The 22533-nt window shown below is 46.1% G+C and overlaps 2 protein-coding genes across 2 annotated transcripts; one reads left to right on the forward strand and one right to left on the reverse strand.

The window, feature by feature from the left end:
* The first annotated feature begins 1656 nt into the window (after positions 1 to 1656).
* On the forward strand, positions 1657 to 7128 carry fam124b (family with sequence similarity 124B). The gene is made up of 7 exons (XM_030108859.1): positions 1657 to 1814; positions 2192 to 2223; positions 3248 to 3457; positions 3751 to 4146; positions 4361 to 4557; positions 5346 to 5508; positions 5607 to 7128. The coding sequence occupies exons 1-7, from the start codon at positions 1753 to 1755 to the stop codon at positions 6200 to 6202; spliced, it is 1656 nt and encodes a 551-aa protein (XP_029964719.1). The 5' UTR covers positions 1657 to 1752; the 3' UTR covers positions 6203 to 7128.
* Positions 7113 to 22415, reverse strand: mmp28 (matrix metallopeptidase 28). Its single transcript, XM_030108861.1, has 8 exons — positions 22171 to 22415; positions 20669 to 20745; positions 19933 to 20120; positions 13058 to 13279; positions 12705 to 12950; positions 9066 to 9215; positions 8737 to 8904; positions 7113 to 8010 (listed from the first exon to the last, which is right to left on the reverse strand). Exons 1-8 carry the CDS (start codon positions 22252 to 22254, stop codon positions 7613 to 7615), a joined length of 1533 nt encoding a protein of 510 aa, XP_029964721.1. The 5' UTR covers positions 22255 to 22415; the 3' UTR covers positions 7113 to 7612.
* Positions 22416 to 22533: the final 118 nt, after the last annotated feature.

Here is a 22533-nt window from a genome sequence, read left to right on the forward strand (position 1 = left end):
TAAAAAAGTAAAGGATGCATTTTTCTGTTCTTTTTTCTTTTACATTTTTATGGGACTTTGGCAAGAGTCCAAAACAAGTTTTTCACATTTCCAGACGATTTGCTCTCCTAATCTTTCTGGTCTTTTGGCAGCTCCCTTCAGGGAAGATCATCGGTCTTCATGTCAGCCTGTCTCCGCAGAGCTACTCGGCTCCATCTCCAGCATCCTTTGTCCAATATGCACACAATCTCCAAAACCTCTCTACATGGCCGGCACAATGTCTCTTAACTACTGAAGGAAGACTTATTCAGCCGAGCTGGCTAGTTACGAAAATGAAGCATTTTCATGTGTTACTGATTTTACAAGTATGATTTCATCCATGTGTAGGCCTGTATGGAGTACTCTGGTTGATGTGGTGCTTTCATAACAACTCAAACATTTAATTTAGAGTTGATGGTTCAACACTTTTTCAACTGTAAATTGATCAATGTTGTTTGGATGTTGAAATAACATTTTTCAGCTAAAATTCAAAAGTCGTGATTGCAAAAATAATTAGATATCCATCTAAAATATGTTATTTCAATGTTGAATCCACAGTGAGTTAATGACACAATTCAACCATTTGTTGTCAGTGTTGTTTTGATGTTAAATTTTTTTCGTCAACAGACATTTCAACTCAATTTCAACGTTTAAGGTTGGTCAGTACCAGCTGGGTAGGAAATGGGACTTTCTCTCCAAGTAAATTTATGATAATGAAGTTGGGGAGTCAAAGCTTTAATGCCATGACTGTGTCTTTCTGTACATGACCCTTGACCCCCATCAGCTCCCTGGGGTGCTCAGTTTGTGGCAGCTCACCACATCCTAGAAATAGCATGGGCAAATGAAGGAAAAAGGAATCACACCAAGGGGGTTTAATTCCAAAAGTAAAATTACTTTAATGTGAGTGTGGTGTTTTCTGTCACTGTTTTCCCTTTGGTCGATTTGTGACAGATTCATGTCGTTAGAGTTGATTTTAACTCCCCACCACCCAGAATTAAATCATAGTTTGTTTGACAAATATGCTTTGAACAAAGTTATATGTTCAAATTTAAACATTTCATGGAGTAACACTGAATGCCGGTGAAAATGGCTGTTTAAAAAGTCTTACCAAGTCTTCGCGGTGTGCTTTAGTTTTATTTGAGTGCTTTTTTTTTTTTAATAACAGAACCGTTAATTGGAAATGTGTCAAAACTCGGCACGCTTCAGAAACGAGCTGTCCGCGAACGTAATGCTCTTAGCGAGGTCTTAACCAACAAGCGTCTTTAAAGTTCGGGGTTTAGAGGCTCCCCTCCACACGTCCGCGGCACTTTTCAATCTGTCCGGGCCGTCTGGAGCGTCTCCTTTGTCTGCTCGTGCTGTTAGACGCACGCCATCTGCTCTCTGTTATTATAGGCGGCTTGAGATTTAGAGCTGCTCCCTTTCGCCCGCTGTTTAGTCTGTCCGCTAACTGCCTACAATTACTCTCTTCTCATCTGAAAAGCAGGGAATGATTTTGTTTTATGGTTAAATTTGAACCCAAACTATGATTTATTTCAGGGTTTTTTTTACATAACGGTGTATTGTAGTCCAGTGACGTCATCGTCCCAGTAAGAGTCCCGTCTTTTTTTTTTTTTTTCTTTTTTTGGGACAGAAACCAAACAGGATGCTTTTCACCGCGGGTCCGGACCGCTTCAAACTACGCTCAGACTTTCCGCCCGCAACACTTCACCTCATGTGAAAGTGTGCCGCCGGACGATGCTGCGGAGAGTCGAGCATGAAAGCCATGAAAACGTGGACTCCGGAGCCGAAACAGCCGAGTGAGTGACTCCTTTAGCTCGGGGCTAACGCTAGCTAGCCAACTTCGCTTTTCGGCCACAATGGAAATTAATTTTGCCCCAGAAAGTTAGAGGTAGAAGGAGCTGACACGTCACGTCAAGAGGGTGGACATTGTTTAAACAACTCGCGTATTCAGTGTGCGTTTTTTTGTCCCCATTTTTGTCGTTTCTGCTGTTTTCTCGGTTAATTGGACTTTTTAAGCTCGCGCTAGCTAACAACAGATAGAGTGTTGTCATGGTGACCGCAGGAGAAGGGCAGCTTTCCAAACCAGCGACCGCAAGATGGAGACAGATTTTTGCCTTTCCTCCAGGACAACAATCATCCATGTGCTTTGTATTTTGTGTCTTTTTATTTCCAGGTCTGACTGCAGCAGGATGTCCTCATCTGGCAGTGAGTATCCCTTCACTCAAACAGACATCAAAGAAACGATTTGTTTGTGTGAGATCAACAATAGAAATTATTCAGATCGATGCAACACAAACAACAAGTTTCTGCACCTGCAACTTGTTCTAGTCCAGTGTCATTTTTGTTTTGACCAAGCATGTCAAACTCGCATTCAGCAACATTTGATTCTGAATGAAGTGGACCAATATACTGATGATTGAACTGGAAGGTTTTATTGTCACTGTTACAAGAAGATAACAAGTAAAATGTATTTCATTCAGCTGCAATTGGCTTAGTTTTGTGGTTCTAGTCTTTATCAGTTATATCAGCTCATGTTTCTAAATCAATGCTCTCAAACTCTAACGATACCAACAATTTTGTCCACATCTGTGATAACCTTAATTAGAATAATTTCATTATTTCCTCAAGGTACTTTTTGTGTCCTTGAATCATAATAATGTGAAGCCTTCTTTTAAAATATATACAAATTGGAAATAATCACCCAAGATAATCAAAAAATCAACAGGTAACTCAGCTCAATTCATGTATCAATCAGCATGGGAGCAATCAAATTGGATAGCGAGGCCACCTTTCATTTAGATCTCATTAGTAATCAAAAGCCTCACGTAAGACGCTGCCAAAATGCAACATGTTATTTCGACTTTTCTCAGCAATAAGTTCAGTGTAGCCTCTTTGTTGAGTGAAGTTCCAGACAAAAGATGAGATTACGCAGCTTTATAAAGCTTGATTTTGTGACGATACTACATCAGCCTTCCCCTGGATGAAACTGCCTCTCTTAAGCTCTCATAAGTGGATCACTTTTTGTTTTGGCCCACTGAATCAAGAAGAAAGGGAAACTCTGGCTGCGACCGAAGCTGGCTGGACATTACTTCAAAACACATAGTTAATTCTGGAACTTTGTCTTTGTTGTGATGCAGGTTAGCCAGTTTTACTGTGTGTCGTGTATTTGCACGTTTGCACCTGTGTAAAGTATCTCGGCACAGCTCACACGTGGCCCTGTTCCTTTCAGTTGAGTTCATGACCAGGAGGGTGAGGCCGCAGCGGCAGCAGCAGTCCCTGCTGATAAACCTGCATCTGCTTGCAAATCCCGGAGACTCGCTGCTGTTACAGCACAGCCTGGACCGCCTGCTGCGCTGGCTGTGCCCAAGCCTCCGCATCTTCCACGTGTCAGAGCGGGCCTCCCCGTTCAGGAGTTACAAACGCGCCTGTCCCGTGGCAGGTAAATGAACCGTTCAGCCCTGATCAGACATAGTATGATGATATATTATGTGCAGGTTACTTTATTTTGTGTTATGGTGGTATTTCTGTTAAGTATTTAAATTCTTATATCCGTAATTTTAACTTTTCAAAGAATGTTTTTTGTTTTGTGTAATAAATCAAGGCATGCTTACAGAAATCAAATGCTGCTCTTAAACGGCTGTAAACATGTCATCCCAGAGTGAGTTCCTGCTAGACTTGTATCTGTTTTTTATTTAGAGCTGATTGGGAATGCATCTTTGCCAAAACTTCCAGGCTACCCGTCTGTGGCCATCACTTTTTTTCTCCACGAGGCCTACGGAGAGGAGCGGATCCTCAAAGTGCTGGACTTCTTCCAGCGGCCGCCCTGGCAGTACCACCACACGGAGAGCTGCGGCAGCAGGACCACAGGGATCCACATCACCTCCGGCGGCTCCCCGTCCAGCGCCCTGCTCAGGCCCTACCTCCTGCCCAGCAGGGACTTCTACAGTCTGGGGGCAGGAATGCCCGTGTGGGGGGTTAGGCCTGTGCACTGCGGAGGGGAAATCCTGCGCGTGACGCTGTACAGCGGATACGACAACTACGAGGACAGCGTGCGGCTCTATGAAACCGTGCTGCAGCGACAGGCGGAGGAGCAGAAGGCTGGCTTCTGCTGGTTCACCCTGCACTCAGGTGAGGCCCCACATCAGGGATTTGATGGAGCATTTTTTTAATAATTACCTAGGAATCCACAATCTAGTGTGTTTTACTCTGCAATCGTGAGGAAAGGGATAAGGGGAATGTTTTTTTGTTTGTTTTTTCATAACAATTTTAAACCTTCATCCAAAATGTTCTCAAACATTCTTGTGCTGTGATTGTGTTTTGCCCGCTGCTCCTCTGGGCTCAGAGCCCGGCCTCAGCCTCCAGCTGGCTTTGAAGCAGCTGTCTCCAGGGGTTCGGGTGGAGCCGTGCAACTCCGCCGTGCTGCAGTTCAGCGTGGAAGAAATCGGCCAGCTGGTCCCATTGCTGCCGAACCCCTGCACCCCCATCAGCGACTCACGCTGGCAGACAGAAGACCTGGATGGTAACAAAGTGCTATTTCAGGTGAGAGCAGCCTTAAGGGCCTTTAAATATGTCATGTTTCCTAAACTCCTTTTTGCCAGTCTGACCCTTGACAACTGAAGATGAGCGGAGACGTTTCGGTTTGATTTATGCAGCGGGACTACGCTTTAAGGTTCGTCATATATCAGTGGTGCTGTCAGACTGACGCAGCTTCATACCACTGCTGGAAGAGCTAACCTTCAATTACCAAACACAGTCAGAGAAGTGCGGCTTTGTTTTTCTTTCCATTAACATGATTTGTCAAACAGAAAACTTTGTCACATCAGGTAGATTGAAGATTGTTACCTGGCAGGTGTTCTTTGTTCAACATTGGCCTTGTTTTGAAGGTAAAACATCAATTTGCCAGATAATGTGTCGAAATGGCAGTGATTGGAATAACCCGGAATAAATCAGTGGGTTGTAGTCATCCTTTTACTCGCAGCTTTGCCAGTTGTTGTGGCAACTGATGAATTAAAAGTCACGGTCAGTTTCTTTAGTTGTGTAGCTTTCTGACTCACACCAGTCAATAAAAGAGTTTTCAATCAAAGTTTCCGAACCTGTTAGTGTTCCAATCATTTAGAATTGATTTTGTGAAGTGCTCCTCCATGTTCTTGGAAACATTAAAGAATGAAAATGTTATTTAACATGCTGCTGTTTGGTGAATGAATCCAGGGTGGTCAGAACAGCCATATGCTCGATGCGTGTATGGTAAGGATGGTGTACTTATCCAAGTAAATCTCTGCTCCTGTCGTAAATCATAATCCTGCGCCGCCTGTCCTTCTGTGGTGCAGGTGAAAACCCCGGCTCAGCCTCAGCGACCTCTGACCTGTGCCTTCCCCCTGACCTGCCCGAGCGTCTCCCCTCGAGGAATCCAGCTCCGGAGCCCGGTACAGGGCCACAGCCTGTCGCCCTGCAGCTTCACGACGCCCCCGCCCTGGCAAACGCACCGGCAAGGTCAGAGCAGAAAGAAGCACGCTGTGGTTTTAGAACTGGCATGTTTGAACACAAAGCATTTAATTAATAAAATAAGGATCGTGTTTGTTTGCTGGTAGCCCTCAGACCGCGCAGCGACCCCGTGTTGGACAAGCTCCACGTGGGAGCAGAAAGCCTGGGCTCGGGGAGCTGCTGCAGCACCCCACCCAGCAGCTCCTGCTACTCGTCGCAGCGCAGCAGTCCCGCTCCGCTCTCCACCTCCAACCACCCCGACTCTCCTCTGCGGCCCTCCGTCACCCGCTCCCGCTCCCGCCTCCTCCTGGAGGAGGACGAAGAGGAGTCCGAGACCAACGTGGACACGGGAGCGGCCGTCGCGCTGCGCCCGGACACAGTCGGCAATACGATCGGCCGCTCCTCTTCAGTGGACATCCTGACGAGTCTTCGCCCGGAAAGACCTGCAGCCGTCGGGGCTTCGGCTGTCGAGGAACTGGCCAAGGAGCTGAGTGAATGTCTGCCGCGAACTTACGCACACCTTCAGGGCTCCTCTGGGAAATGGGGTCCCGGTGCAGATGCAGCCAGGGAGGACTGCAGCAGCAGAACTGTGGCAGCAGGACAGAGTCCCTCCAACAGACCTCTGAGAGAGAGCAGGACTCCCGCCGGGCTGCTGCCGGCTCGGACCGACAGCCAGGAGCCAGTCGATGAGTTCTTCATCTGATCCTCTAGGACTGAAGCTGTGGTGATTATCACAGTGCAGCTAAAGTTAAAAAAAAAAACACACACCACAACCGAGGATGAGTAAGGTGAGTCCTGAAACTCAAATCAGAGCTTGAAGCAAGGCTGCGGGAACAAACGAGCGTTGCTGTGGAAGTCAAAGGAAAGTCCTGCAGCAGGCGACACTTTCCACCCAGCGCTCCAAATTCCTCCAGTGGTTTCACTTTAATTTCCACAATGTCAGAAAATAGCACAATTATCCACAAGTCTACCAGACGTCCAGTAAGAAGTGAGACGGTGCCGATAACAGTATTGAATGAATTATTTGTTTTAAATTAGATTCAGCTCATGATTTGTGCAGCTGTTTTAAAATGTAGCTCAGTGAAAAGAAAGTAACTTCTGTTTTAGTGCTACTTGATAATTTGGCCAGGTGAGCCGATGTTTTACGTTCAGGTACAGATCATCGTGATCTCAGTGTGAAGGTACTCTTTAATGCTCCTGTGGTTTGTTGTGATTAGCAGTTTGATTTTCACAGGCTGTAGTATCTGTTACAGCTCTGACAACAGGATTTATTTACTAAAAGGTTTTGCACATCAAATGATCACTTACTTACTCACTTGGATGAGAAAAAAAAACGTTGGACTGAAATATTTTTCAAAGACAGTTACAGTATTTTTTAAAGAGATTTGCCACTAATATACCCTGAAGCCTCAGAACTGTTTATGTCTGAGGAATCAGCAGACGGATTAACTGAAGTGAAAACTTAACAAGCCCTTCATTAAGTGGACTGATCACTGCAACAGATGGTTGTCAACCTCATGTCTTTGCACGTTACTAATGACCGTCATTGCTGCTTCTTAATAGACTTTGCAAAACAAATAATACCAAACGGCAACAAACACTTCCCTTTGTAGTTTTTTTTTTTTTTTTAGTTTTCTTTTTGTTGGCTCTGTGGTCGACCGAGGCAGCTCAGAGAAGGCAGCGTGTTTAACTGTTTACTGTAAATGGGATTTACTGGAGTGAGTTCAGTCAGGGAGCTTCAAACACGACCTCCAGTGTGTGAAATGATCAATGTATTGAAGGAAGGATGAATAAAATCATAAAAGAGCTCCGTTGTTAACACATTGCAAACGCCTGTGTTTCTTTCCGATTCAGTAATGCACGTTCACACACAGCGCTGTCATTTCATACATAGTGCATCGAACTCAGGCTCCTTTTAAAACACATCAGCTCACTGTGGGTTTATTCTGGGAATGTTTAGCACCTTTTTTGTTTGTCTCTGGAACATCAGTCCTCCTGCAGATGTTTTCAACACATCAGCTTCACATAAACAAGCTGTGCTGAACCCTGAAAACAATCCACTCCGTATGCATCGACCCGTTGCACTTTGCAGTCTTCTAGCTCCTCCTGCTGGTCAGAGGATTGTGTTGCTGTGACGAATGCTGCTGCTGCAGCCCGTCCAGCTCAGGTCTCCGGCCCACTGGCCCTCTCTGGTGACCCGAACCTTCACCGGATCGAACCTCCAGAACCGCTGCTCTCTGAACAGGTAAAGACGGCCGTCCGGACGAGTCAGCGCGCCGTTGGTGCCCTGCGGCACGCCCGTCCAGTCCGTCAGCCTGCGGGGGTAGTAGGGGACCTGGCGCAGGGTCTTGAGGTCCAGGACGGAGTAGCGGGAGCCCTTGAAGACGACCATGTGACCCAGCGGGCTGTAGTAGAAGGCGGTGTCGGGATGGTGCGGCAGCCCCATCTCGCTGCTCTTCCTGGGGAAGCCGGGGTCCAGCGAGTCGCCCGTGTAGCGCCACACCCGCTTCCCTGGAGGACACGAGGAAAGACGGGCTCATGCAACGCCTGCATGTCACGACTTCAGAAAACGAAAAACGATGACTTGAAGATTGTAGAACCTGATATTTTTACACTGATAGAACAAAAACAACAATTCAGATATTTCAGCATTGCATAGAAAATTTGAATATGATGGCAGGAACACATTAAAGTTGGGGTTTGAGGACTTAGAGTTATTGTGTGCTGTTATATTTACCCACTGTCACAGCTTTCTGAAATCGGGGTTGTTTGAAAATAAACCTTTAATCACCGTACTTCAGCTCATTAAAGTATTCATGTGCAGCTTTCCAGACGCTCCACTCAGCCTCAGAAAATATTTCCCAAGTTAATATTCAGCAAACTCTACTTATCTAAAAAGAAAGATTGCAGGTTCTTGGCAAATCACACTTTTAAGAGCAGGAAATCATTTCTGGAGCATTGAAGCCTCAGCAGGGAAACGGCGTTTCACATCAAAGTGCCTTGCATTAGCTGATAAGAGAAATGAAAGGTTTGGTTGTAATTTCAAACCGCTCATAAGAGGAAAAATTGCCGCTGAAGCTTGAGAGCTTCACGGTCTTTAAATAGCTCTTTCCTCATTAAAAGCCCCAAAATAGGCACCTAAGTGCTTTCTAACAGGGACGCGAAGTTGGCCCGTGGCTTCGGGAATGTCTTTAAAAGGAAGTGCGAGTCACGTTCGTGAGCTCGTCCAAGCAGCACCTTTGAAAAAATACCACTTGGAGTCGAGCGGTGAGAAAGCGGCAGCCTCGATGGCCGGGGGGAGGTCAGGCCAGCGCTGACGGAGAGGCAGCGGGCCGACGGCACCGCCGCCGGCCGACACCGTCCAGTACGCACCGCCCCGAAACACCAGCACCGTGTCGTTCTGGTCTGCAAACACAAGAGAAAAACACAGCATGAAGGTATTTTAAAGTTTCACTTGACTGATTTCATTACATGATACTTCGGCTTCTTTCTTACTTTATGAGATTTGACATCAAACACTTCCAGAGTCACATGGTAACCACAGATATATATTTTTTGGACCTCACCTATAGTGATGGCATCAAAGACGCCGCGGCAGTAGACAGGCTGGCCCGGGATCTCCTCCCTGCTCTGAAGCTCTGTGAACTCCCACTCCTGCAGCGCGGCGTGTAAAACCTGACCTGGCAACCTGACGGGACGGTCGCCTAACGGCTTACCTGAACACACAAACAGAGCAAAACAAGGAACTTAAAGACATCCGCAATGAGACAGAAACGTCTCAAATGTCTCACTCAACCTGACAACGAGGCTATATTAAGAGGATTTCTTATCCAAGCAGGAGGCGCCTGAGTCATTTTCTAAATGAACAGCATTGGGAATAACAGCAGACAAAACAGCGGAGAGCTCTTCTAAAAATGTGCCTGGGTAAATGTTAGCATTTAAATTGTCCTTGACAGGAAGCGGCTGGGTTGATGTATACGGATGAATGACGCAACGGCAAACAAGGCATAAACACGCGGCTCTGGACGCTGCACACAATGGAACCCTTCACACCAAGCACTACAGCTTTTTTTTTAACCAAGCAATCTGGATTCCAGGTATTGTTTGAGGCCCGTTCGGCCTCAGAAGTGCTCAGTGTTTACACACATTGTCAAAACCGACGCAGAAAACACACCGAAGCCAACAAGTAAACCACAGCACTCCTGATATGATTACAGCCATTTAGTTTGCAAGGGGCTGAACAAACATTTGTGCAGGAGGTGGATAAAATCAGCACACCCAAAAACAGGAGGAAGACTGCAGGATAAACACACACACACACACACATTACATTACATTACAGTGGATAACCAAACCTTAGTGAGTGTGTGGGAGCAGCACTGTGAGATAAGCGCTGGTTTTCTGACTTCACATTTCATGTCGGCGAGGATCAGAGCGGGTCGCGATCTGTGGAGACTGACATGTTCAATCTGCCTCGCATGTGCTTCCTATCAGATCACAACGCAAACGCCAGGAAGCGTTCACACGCGCGCTCGCGCGGCCTCCGCCCGGAGCTTTTATCTGTGAGCAGATGCGATGCTTTAGCGGCGCCGGCGGCCCTGTCAGTTGCTGTTCTCGTCTGCGTCCGTCTCTGGAGCGGCCTGACATTTACGTGGGAGCAGCTGCAGTCGGCAGAAATTACAGCCAGAGGGAAGAAATCAGGTTGATAAAGCAGGCGGCTCCACCTGACAGCCGACTGAGGAATCCTGCCGAAGCGATAACAACGAGCAGAAAGATCGATAAGAGGAGACTCCCAACATCTTCCATTAGTAAAAACAAAGCAAATACAGCTCAAGATCATTTAAAAATTAATTAAATGTTTTAATTGCTGCTCATTGGCAGCAGGTGAACCAATATATGGTGAAGTGATGCAGGTAGCGAGTTGATTATTAATGATGGAGCGACGTTCGGAGGCAGAAGGGATCAGATGCTGCTTTAGACATAAAATCCACAGCGAATAAGAGAAGCTCGCACATAACATTACAAGAGGCTGAGAAGAAGAAAAAAACACTTCCAGAGGCAGAGCAGATGGGACTCCTCAGATATGAGGCAGAGAAAGGAGGGCGAAGCTCGGCTGTAACCGTGGGCTGAGCTCAGATTCAAGTTCAGAGTTGAATAATGTAAATGAGTGTGTGACTGTCCTGCAGCCATGCGAACATTCCTGCACAGCCGCAGTCCCAGGTCAGAGCACTTTATGCTCTGATTCAGAAACGACTCCCTAAACATTTCTCTCTTCCCTCAGGGTGGGCCTGGTTTTCACTGAGGGTCACGTTTCATCATATTCAAGTGTGAAAACGCCAACATTTATTTTAAAATACTGCTAAAAATGATCCATCTCAGCTAGAAGCAGCAGTGTTTATCATTGACTTTTTAATACTTGCTATAACCATGACGACCGAGGAGGTTTGAGCAAATAAATCCCTAAATTGTCCAAAATTTAGCTCCAATTGGTCCAAAAAAAATAACATGACTCCTACATAAATTTATACAAACACTGATCAAATTCAGTTCAAGTCAGCTGTGAAAACTGCGGGCAGAGAGTACGAAACTATTACAGGAACACGACTGAGCAATAAGCCCTTTGAATATGTTGACAGTGCTTTCTGTGGCTCAGGTCTGTCATCAGGACCATAATCCACTGATTTACAAACCGACAAAGGAAGACTTTCAGAAAGCAAAAGATGGACGCTTGCAAACAGTCCTCAGAGTCTCTTTAAGAGAATTAACTGTACGTGTGTGTCAGACTTAAAACATCAGGCAATCGCTGAGGATCGATGAGAAGCTAAAACATGCTGTTGTGCAACTAAGTGGAATCAGTTTCTAAGCAACTCAAAAAAAAAAAAAAAAAAGCAAGCAATAAGAGAGGTGTGCGAAGCGGCACATGTGGAAACCTGCCTCACACACATGCCGGGAGTGACAACATACTCGCCGGCTGACGCTCTGTCACACAGAGTTACATGTAATGCTCCCACACCAGTAATCTATCACAACAGAGCTGACGACAGTAAACACCATCTGAAGCATGGAGACCCTGAACAACAACAACAATAATAATAATAACAATCCTCAAACAAGACGGAGCGGTGTTTGGAGGCTCGCGCCACCTCGGCTGCCCTCAGCTTAAACTCTCTGCTCCCAGAAGCGTCTGAAACCCACATTGCAGACTCCTCCTCCCGCTGAGGCTGATAAACTCAAGCCAAACACAAAGAGAGGATGTTGTTTCAGCTCCGTGCGATGCCGATTATATGTTCGGAGAGAATACAGGGAAACCTCATCAGCTGCTGCGGGCTTTGAGTCGCACTCGGAGCCGAGAGCGGCGTCACACCACAGCTCTGAGGGTGTCGGAGCTGTTATTTACTGAACTGTTTTCATGAGTAAGTTGGGAAAATGTATCTGGAGTGTGTAGCTGGGAAATTTCCACGATCATTTATCAATATATTTATATTTCCACACTTTGTTCCAGCAGTTCTCAATGCGCGAGATGTTTAAGTGTACAGAGGATTTATTGAGAGCTAGAACTCTTTCAGTCTGTCTTACTCATTCCACTTGTTCTTATGGTTTAAGTGTTTCATTTTTTTTTTTTTTATCATTTCAGCAACTAATTAAATTATTCCATCCTCGCGTTGTCGTATATGACTGATGTTATTTGTCTGCAGGCTTTCATTGGAGAAACTTGTTTTTCTGTTTCTTGGTGCTATTAAAAAGCCACCAACTGGAAAATCTGGTGACTTTATGAGCTCTCGTCCCAGGCGCTGCTGTTCTACATGTTCTCGCTGTGCGCCTGCAGCTGGTGGCCTTCTGGCCTTTTTCACAGCTCGCTGCCGCGACGCCCACTTTAACAGGCGTGACGCTGCGAGTCCAAATCTGGTTGCTCTGTCAAAGTGTGAATCAGTAGCGATCATCAATTCCTGCAGCAGCTTTTGCTCTCCAGTTATGTTCTATTCCAATCTGCTGCTTCGGGTCGCCGTCTGTACCCAGATCCTCCTGGGGGCCAGACACCGAGGCATCTGCCATCTGCTCTCCAAACTCCTTGAACTTTTTTTTTTTTTCCCCCAAAATCCTTCAAGACTTTAACCGGAAAAAAGTAAAAATATCTGAGTTCAGTGGCTGTCGTTGGAGCTGCAAACAGCCTGTCTGTATGCATCCAGATGTGCAGACGTTCTCACCGTACAGCTGCTGCACCGCCATGATGTCGTCCCAGCTCAGCACCAGGCTGCGGCCCAGCTTCCGGTAGTACGGCGACATGAGGGCGTGGCGCACGGGCGAGTGCTCCAGGCCCAGCGTGTGTCCCACCTCGTGGGCCGTCACCATGAACAGGTTGTGGCCCTTGTGTCCGTTCAGGGTCCACCTCTCCGCCATGTCGAAGTGGGCTTCGCCGCGGCGAGGCAGGAAGGCGTGAGCCAGAGTTCCTCCTGACGGTTCACACGGGAGACTGTGAGGCACCGGAACGGTTCATTCAACAGCAAAGTAAAATCAAGTCCCTCTCGGGGACGCCCTGATAAATTCTGTGAGGACTGACCTGGTCCATCGAAGGCGTTGCTGGAGCCGTCGTTGTGATCCCCCTCGTAAAAGGCCAGCCGGATGTCCGCGGGCCCCTCGGGGGCCTCCTGGAACACCAGGCCCGACACGTTGCTCCACAGCTGGAAGGCGGCGCGCACCGCCAGCCGCACCGAGCCCGGGGACAGGTGCTGGGGCCAGTTCACGATCTGGTAGGTCAGGTGGCGCTTGTACCACTTCTCAGCTGGAGAACACAGACATGAGGCCTGAGGGAGGACGTTCACAGTCCTCACAACCCTCCAGGACAACGCAGCTGCAGACTTTATAAGTCACCCGATTACTCACAGTAAAATAACTGCAGGGATTTTATAAACAATATAATTTCAGCTCTAACTGTGATGGATTTGACACTACATAAGACAAGTTAAACCAAGCCGAGCTATTATTATCTAGAACGGCTGTCTTGTGCTTGAATCAAAGCCAGTCGGCACAGTTTGTCTGGACTTGTGTAGAAATATGCAGTAAAGACATTTAAGCGAATCACTGAATCGTCTGTCGAGGTGTTCCTGACGCTTGACATTTAGAAAAATGGGAAAACTTAAGGTCACCGTGGCCTTTTGCCAGAAAATCTAATCAGGTTTTTCCTTGAGCGAGAGTGAACGTGAGCTCTAAATCTGAGGAAGTAAGATTGCGCCGAGAAGTTTGACGTAGAAATTCATACAAGCACCTTCAAACTCTGCTCCGAGGGCAGAGCCATAATAACAACACTTATACTCTGTCATACAAAATGAGACAGATGATAAGTAACTAAGCACTTTTGCCACATATTGAGCGACTATAACATCCAAATTTGGTTCCATTAAACCAATATGATGTTTTCTTGGAATTCATGACTTCATGTTTGGGGTATATTTTTACTGTAGACGGTTGTTTACACACTTAAAGCGCTCTTCAAGCAGTTATTCAAACCATCCACTAATGCAGCCGTGCATTTATCTCCCGTGTGTCCCTGTGTTGTGAACTGGGTCGGCAGATCTCCACATTCAGCCATGACGGTTTGAAGTTGAGCCTCGCTGGACGAGCAGCCTGCGCTGAAATGATAGGATGTTAACCATGTCAGCTTACAGCTGGGTAAACTAACAAGCGCTCAGCGCACATGCTCAACTAAACAATTTACTTCAACACGTGTCTGCGGTGTCTTTGCTTAGGTGTAATTACACGCGTAGCAAACTTCAAAATCGCACATTTGCTCTGGGTCGACGGGCAGCACCGAGTCAGATTCAGCCACGCTTTGCTCTGATTTACAAGACTCCAATTAGTTCATATGTAGAGAGGATTACACAGTGCGGCGATCTGAGCAGACACACACACACACACACACACACACACACACACACACACACACACACACACACACACACGCAGGCTTTGGGCTCGACCGTCCCACTACGAGCAGACAAAGAGTCTGAGGAAGCAATCATGAGATAATCTGAACCTTCAGGGTGAGTCAGCTGCAGAGTCTGGACGATCACTTTGAAAGCTCAAGTGCTGAGTGAACGCAGCCGATGGAGGACTGGAGGACTTTAACATGTGTGGAGGGAGTCCAGTCATCTGTATTTAAAGCAAAATCAGCACGCTGATCAAGTTCTTTCCATTAAATAGCTGGATTAAAACACAGATTCATATACAATGTATATGGACGACTTCAAACACAAATATGAACAAAGTATATGCGTGTTAACTTAGATAATTTAATGTTTCAACCACCTGAAAGCACTTGATTCGCTCATGCAGCCCATGCACAGTGCATTTTGTATTTTGTATTAATCTGACAGCTGATAACAACAAGTGTAGAAAAAAAAAACATTCAATCTTATTTGCTGTGTGTCGACGCTCCTGTGTGGGATGAATGTGTTGCTCTTGAGTTCTTGGGCAACCAAGGCACCAGGTGAAAACATTGTTTTTACATTCTAAACTTGGAATATTTGATTCATCATCCGTGACTTTGCCCTGCAGAGGAGCATCAACACGGCCGTTTTGGGTTTACACATACTTTCAGAAATGATGTATAACTGCAAAGAGGGGAAATAAATCAAGGGCTTTTACACTGTCAAAATATTTTAACACGGGCCAAATGTGAGTGGGAGGTCTGCAGGCATGCCTGCGTTACACATTACTGCTCAATCACACCGTTTTCTTCTGACCGGGGCAGCCAGGCTTGAGAATTTAAACCTGTGACTTTACTTTCAAGTTATTTGCACTCGATTTAATAACGCACAGAGACGATGGGAGCGATACACAAGCCGTATGTACTACATACTGTGAGCTGCTGTGAGACTTTAACAGCACCCCAGAGACGGGCCAATATCTGGATATCTGCAGTCATTAAGACATGGGTTTGGCAGTGTGTGTGTTTCTGTGAGAGTAAACACACAAAAGTGGAAGCTGGGCTTCAGCAGCAGCTCCAGTGTTAAGGGTTTTGGTTACACGGCGAGTAGAAGGTGAAACAGAAAGAATTTAAAATCAATATTAGACATTAAAGTACGAAAATGGATGTCCTTCAGATGCCAGATGTTTACAGGATTTGACAATTCAGTAGGTTCTCTGAATGATTTAAAAAATAAATAAACCCTGTAAGAATCATGAGCACTTTTCCCATCCGGGCTCCACTTTTCATTCCCATTAGTGCATGTATTCAACCTAATAACACATAATACACACACAAGTCCCATTCACCGCAGCGCTCCGGCGCCTTCGCTCCATCCCAGACCGCCACACAGTAAGAGGTCCCCCGAGGACGGCGGACAAGCCAGGAAGTTCCACACACAAGACATTCCAAGACTTCCCTTATGGAAGCAATTAACATGATGCCCCTCTATAGCGGCAGTGTGTGTGTGTGTGTGTGTGTGTGTGTGTGTGTGTGTGTGTGTGTGTGTGTGTGTCGCCAGCATTACGACGAGGCTCAGATCATCTGATAGCCAAGTTATTGTTTGTGGAGGTGCAGAGAGATTTAGTTTGTTGCTGGTGTTAGGAAGGCTGTGCGGCTCGCACACACACAAACACACACACACACACACAAGATGATTCCGTCTGTTAAGTTCACAAAAACTTTTTCACATTATACAAGGTCACAATGACCAGATGTGTTTTGTCTTGTGAGCAATCTAAAACCTTCATTTCAGATTAATATTAATTATATGAAACAACAAGCACTTGGGTACATTTACAACAGAGGATGTAACGTTACTTCAGGACTCTTCTCTGCAGGTCACACTGCATTTATTGCTGAAATGTCCACAGTCCATTTTCAGGAGCGAAGCGATCGGCTCCAGCGCCACGACGAGACCACAATCAGAAAAGAGAAGCATCCCTGATGGATGGGCTTCTTCATCACACCTCCTCTTAGAGTTACGTTTCTGTCAGAGTTGGATCAGCTACAAGAATCCCTTTCAACATATTTTAGAAGTAAAAGAGAGTGTAGACAATATTAGGTCATAATATTATGGCTGATGAGAGTTATTAATAACAGGTTTTTGAAAGGATCATGGGAACATGATCAGTCTCAGGAGGAGTTTTGTGCACCTGGTGCTCCGGGTCTCAGTGAGCCAACAAAAAGAAGTGTGATTAATCCCAGAAGGGAAAGTTCTGATCAACTACTGTACCTTGAACACATCTTTCAAGAACTATTACTGCGTAAAACTCGCATGAACTGTCTGTTGCTGCTTATCTTGAACGAAGCCAGAGGAATGTCAGTCCGCTAAATATCAGCGAGCGCCGCAAGTCAAGGTCCTCCTTCATCTGTCCAGGAAGCTGTGGGTGAATAGACGCGTTCCCACCAAACAAAATCACATTACACCACAGCTGAGAGGGAGAAGGAGCCCGACTCATCTCAGTGTTACTGGAGCCCAGGGCGTCGATCAGCCGCCAGAGGCGGCCGTCAAGGACAAACAGCTTAAACTGCTTTAAACAAGCTGGAATCACAGAGTAACAGGATCCTGATGGAACTGTTCTGTGTCTATAAACTTAGAATAAATGTAAAGTAGGATAGCTGTACATGTCAGAGGTCCTGGACCATGTGAACTAGTGTCTGAAGTGAAAATCTGTCAACAACAAAACTGTTGATATTGTTGATTGAAGCGCTGGATGATTCCCCCACAATGCCTGTGGTGTGTTCAATTACAAAACATCCAGAGAGGGAGGTGATGAAGTTTGGGGTGGATTTTCACGTAATTCATCCAACTGTTGTCAAAACCACAGTAAGATGTCATTATGAGAAACCGCTCTCTTCACAATAAAATCCCCTGATGATGTTTCAGTCTGCCATGAGTTTTCACAAAGGATGTTTGTGAGAAGAGCTGGGAGAGGCTGGTTTGATGAAGTGTTCCTGAAGAGCAGCGTTTATTCATTTTCTGTAATATTAGTTTAATGAAGGATGCTTTGAGAAAAACATCTGTTGATCTAGTTGAAACCTGTCTGGTTGTTCTCAGATATTCAAACTTTTATTTTAGTGTTATTTGTAGACAGCACTTGTGCAGTAGGACAAAGATATTTGTGATGAAAAAAGGACGCTGTTATGTGAATGTATCACTTTGAAACGATACTTTTTTTGTTCTTCAAAATTGTGACTGTCATGTGACCGCTGCTTGTTTTCATGATTTACTCTCAGATACTCATTGATGGGGAGCTGTTCGAACCTTGATAACGTGACTCATTACAGTCAATAAAACTGGCAGGATTGCGGCTCTCAAGGCTGAGTACTGGACATCGCTCCATTTAAGCCCAAAAGGCTCTCCGAAGTCCCAACATCATCTGTGTTTCTTTTGTTCTTTGCTATTCATCTCCTCTGTCATAAGGAAAACTACCACTGGAGTTTGCCACTGCATTTAAGTGTTACTATCCCATATCCGAGAAGCTGCCAAAGAACACACACAGTCATTCAGTTGGGTTAATAGCATCTGAATTTACAGTCCAGGAGCCAGAGTTACAGTAAAACAATGTATTTACAAAACTGTAGGTTTACACATCAAAGACCGGTCGGCGCGGAGGAATCCGTGATCCTGCAAAATGCATGTTTTGCTCCGACTGAATCAGACAGGCCAGAAGTCTCAACCAAACATGAAAAAAAGTCCTAATAAGCATTCTTCAAACCGCATGCAGAAACACATCTGCTGTTTCAGGAAAACAAAGCAATGCGGCGTCTGAGCTGAAGACAGCGGTTACACAGCAGCCCGATACAAAGTCTATCACGATCAGGCTGCGGATATAAATGGGTTTATGAAACCACATCTGTCAGATGTTTGACCCCAGGGTGTAAAAATATCTGCCGTTAACAATGCTCTTTGTGTAACAGTACCGCCGTCTGTCACATGACGCAAGTCTGGCTCATCAGTAATCACACACAGTGGTTTTCTCTCATGTGAAAAATCGAATTTCCGTTGAAAAAGTTTGTTTCACGTTCAAGCAGCAACATATGTGGCAACCGAGGTCGAAGGCAGGTTTGTCAAACAGTCCAGTGATCCAGTCAGTCAGTCGTGGATGTGTTTACCCAAAGGGGCACGTCAGGTACCGACACGAAGAGGCAGCGGCAAATATCAGCCGCCGCCGCATTCCCCGGACATGAACCAACCTCATCAGTGACAGGAAAGAATGCAGAGGCTTCACACATCGTGAGGCTGCAGGCGAGAGCGAGAGGGAGAGAGGGAGGGAGAGAGAGAGAGAGAGAGAGAGAGAGAGAGAGAGAGAGAGAGAGAGAGAGAGAGAGAGAGAGAGAGAGAGAGAGAGAGAGAATACCATGCTGCTGCCCCTCATTGATTACTGTGCCGGGACGATGGCACGACTACAGTGAGACAAAAGTTAACTGCTTCTTAAATTCACTGAATATTTATTGTTTATTGGAGTTTTGACATTTTCTGCTGAGCAGTTTTTGAAAACGGTATTAATGATATTTTTGCTCCTACTGAGTGTAAAACAGGGGTGTGAATGTCAGCTCATCTGCTCATAAACAGAACAAAACAACAACATACCAAAAATACCTTTGATCGAGAGAATAATTTATCTGACCAACTGTAAGATAAACAGAAACATTCTCTTTCCGGCAGTCACACAGCGAAATCAGCCAAGAACGATTCTGTAATATCACTGGATTCCTCCATGTTTCAATCAGGACACTGATCATCACTCTTCTTAGGAACAGAGATATTTCAAAGAGCACCCAAACGCTGTTGTTGTGCTCGATTCAAGGAATTTGCAGAAAACTGGCCAGCAGCACTCCTAACAACCCTTAAACACCTTAAATCCGTTGGTCTTTAGCCCTTTCAGACTGAAAATCTCCATCGTTAATGAGTATGCTCTGTGTATACAACAGAAACCTGCAGCAACACTCAAACAGGCTCTTTGTTATTCGCCCAGAGTCTTTCAGTAATGAACAGATGACAGCTCTGATCTAAATGTGGAATTACAGTATATTTCTAAAGGAAAGTGTTTATATGCTGAGAGCTCAATAGAAACTAGCTGTGGGATACCGGTGCTCTTATTTGGAAGACGTGTCTTCAGTCTTTTTAAGAGATGAAAAACCATCCAGAGGGTTAAAGGTGGTTTCTGACTGCAGACTGAAATGTGTAACTCAGACATCAAAAGGTCTTGTTCACTGAAGTTTCAACCCAGTAAGCAGGATGTAAATGATACGTGCACTTGTGTAATTGCAGCTGAAGCTCATTTATGCTGACGCGTGCTCCATCGGCTTTAATGACAACCCTCCACACCATTCGGTGCTTTGGTCTACAAAGGGCGGACCCTCCCAGTTAACAATGGGAAACAACACGCCCCTGTATCCAACAGCATCCTGGAAGAACAAACCAACAACTGCTGTCAGATCCACACACACATCAGCAATGATACCTGGAGCAGCCGATCGCCTGCTGCGGTTCGCCAGCCGACTTTTCCCAGTGAAGATGACATGAACTCTCTGAGCCCAGGTCTGCTGGCTGCCCTCGTCCGACACCCCACAGCGAGGCTCCGCCATCTGGCGCAGGGTGGGGCTGTCCAGCTCGCCGGTGACGGGCAAACGGGACAGCCACTGGAATTCACTGCAGACACAGGAAATGGAAGCAAGTGCTCTTCCTGCACTGGTTTTTCCAATCACAGTCGACGAGATATCTTGATTCCATCACGCAGAGAAGACATGCCGTTCCAACAATTGCTCTAAAGGGTTGTAGCTTGCTCTGACCAACTTAATTCCACACCAGACTGATCATGATTCTGCCGAATATAACACGATTTCTCACACGAAGTCATGTCAGCGGTGTCAGGGTTTGTTACGGGACACACAGGCGATGGCCCACAGGGTGCGGTTCTTTAAATTCCTGGATGGTTCAGAGAGGGTTCAGGAGAGGTTTCCCAGGTATGGATGAGTTTTACTGCCCTGCACTGAGGTTCAGCCCTCGGGCTTGTCACACACCGAGCTCACCCTTCCCCCTGATCAACACACTTCAATGCAAACTTCAACAATCCCATTCAGATCTTCCATATTTTTGCTGATTCCAACTTTATCTTTCATGCAGGTTTATACAAACCCGCTTCAGATGAGGTGATAATGGGACTCCTGTCATCCCTGCATCTCTGAGAAAAAGCTTACCGTATGGCCGCCTGCACTTCAACCGCATTGTGGATGTGGTGATCCTGATGGAGGTAGCCATATTTCTCCAGAAAGTCCTGCAACAGCAAACACACTGGCTCATACATTGTTGGAAATACTGAGAGGAAAAAGGTTGATTATTATGCATTCAGTTTGCTTCTCATCCACAATTAAAGTACATTTAAATGCATTCGCTGCAAAACTTGGATTTCACAGTTTTATCGTTTATGAGAACGGATTGTGGTAAATCCCCCAGCGATGCATACCTCGTAAAAGTGACAAGAAAATTTCCCTTTACATTATTGCTATCGGAACGCTCTTGTGCATGCATGCAGACCACCCAAAAGACAGCGAAACCCCCTCAGGTGTTGGTAAATTTATAGTTATATAGGAAGAACTTCATGTACACATGCAAGTTCAGTTCTGAGGATGTATACTTACATTTTTTTTTATATAATTTAACAGAGTACGTAACAGATGTTGCAACTTGGGTTCAGATTGACTGTAGCTTAATATTACCAACTCCCCATCACACGGTGTGTGTTCAGACACCAGCAGGCACGGCTATGATTACAGACGAGATGATGCCAGGATACAGGAATTGAAACAGAAGCGATGACAGAAAACCTTTCTGCGAATAAGAACATAGAAGAGAAGATGTTCCATTGTCTCATTACAGACAGTGAAAACGCCAGGAGGCTCCGCTTTTAATGCCAGAGCAGCTCTGAGGAAACAGCCTGATGATATATGGTCTCATGGCTTTCAGAAAGAGAGTGAAGCCTGTGGATGAGGGAGGACACAGCAGGAAGGTTCAGCTGGTGCTGTGCAAGAGAACCCAGAAAACACCCGGAAATAAATGAACTTTTTAGGTTTTAAAGCAGACTTCAATGTCACTTTCTGCAGCTGTAGCTCTGACTGACAGAACATTTATTTTACTCTGTTAACTGAGACAAACTCCTCAGTCGTTAAGGAGTGCAATATAGAATATGAGAATATAATCCCAAATGACTAACATATTTGGGGTAAAAGAGTCCTTTATCACAGCCGTCTGAAATATTTTGAGCATCTCAAATCATAAACATAGAATTGCACGTGCAGAAGCTGGGTTTAGTTTTAGTTTTTTAAAGCACCAAATGTTGCAAGTAAGTGTTTTAAACTGGAACAGTTCTTAGACTTCTTCCCGAATTAGATCTGTAACTCGGTGAAGGTGGCACCGCGTTTACTAGACACACGGCTGTCGCTGGTTCGATTCCCAACCTGCCCATACGTCAACGTGCTCTTGAACCAGACACGAGGGGTGAATGTCACACTATCAAGCTATTTAGAGTTCAATTAACTACCCTGTAGATAGCTTCGCTTAAAGAAAAACTTGAATATTAAACATTTTAAAAATAACAGTGCTTCTTCTTGCCTTCACCGTCGCGTGCTACCTTCAAAACTCAGCGGATTTAACCCTTCAGCTGCCTCCCTGTAAGAGGGTTAAAAGCCCCGACAGTCCGTACCTCGGGGTCCAGGGCGGGCGGAGGTCGCGCGGCTGCCCGCGCGCACACGAGCGCGCTCGCGGTGAGAATCCAGGCGGCCCTCATGGCCGCTCCGAGCCGCTCCACAGGCCGGCGGCTCCCTTCACCGTCGGCACGCGGTCGCCCGCTCCGGGCATCGCCGCTTCTCGGCACCTGACGCGGCTCTCATGTCGGAGTCCCGCCGCCGCGGACGTCCTGACATCTCCATCCCTGCCAGGAGCTCCGGAGCTCCTCCACAGGAGGAGGAGGAGGAGGAGGGCCGGCACCGCCCCCTCACTGTGCACGCGGCATGGCAGCTCCACCTCATCGCGTGCAGGAGGTAAGGTGTGTGCAGCATACAGAACA

This window comes from Salarias fasciatus, chromosome 14, assembly GCF_902148845.1.
Source record: "Salarias fasciatus chromosome 14, fSalaFa1.1, whole genome shotgun sequence".
NCBI classification, from domain to species: domain Eukaryota; kingdom Metazoa; phylum Chordata; class Actinopteri; order Blenniiformes; family Blenniidae; genus Salarias; species Salarias fasciatus.

Excerpts from the sequence above, each read along its gene's own strand:
- fam124b (XM_030108859.1), top strand. The coding sequence starts at position 1,753 with ATGCTGCGGAGAGTCGAGCATGAAAGCCATGAAAACGTGGACTCCGGA. Across the intron at positions 4,147-4,360 it reads CTGGTTCACCCTGCACTCAG|AGCCCGGCCTCAGCCTCCAG; the intron begins GTGAGGCCCCAC and ends CTCTGGGCTCAG. Across the intron at positions 5,509-5,606 it reads CTGGCAAACGCACCGGCAAG|CCCTCAGACCGCGCAGCGAC; the intron begins GTCAGAGCAGAA and ends GTTTGCTGGTAG.
- mmp28 (XM_030108861.1), bottom strand. The coding sequence starts at position 22,254 with ATGAGGGCCGCCTGGATTCTCACCGCGAGCGCGCTCGTGTGCGCGCGG. Across the intron at positions 20,746-22,170 it reads CGCCCGCCCTGGACCCCGAG|GACTTTCTGGAGAAATATGG; the intron begins GTACGGACTGTC and ends TTGCTGTTGCAG. Across the intron at positions 8,011-8,736 it reads CAAGTGGTATTTTTTCAAAG|GGAAGCGGGTGTGGCGCTAC; the intron begins GTGCTGCTTGGA and ends CGTGTCCTCCAG.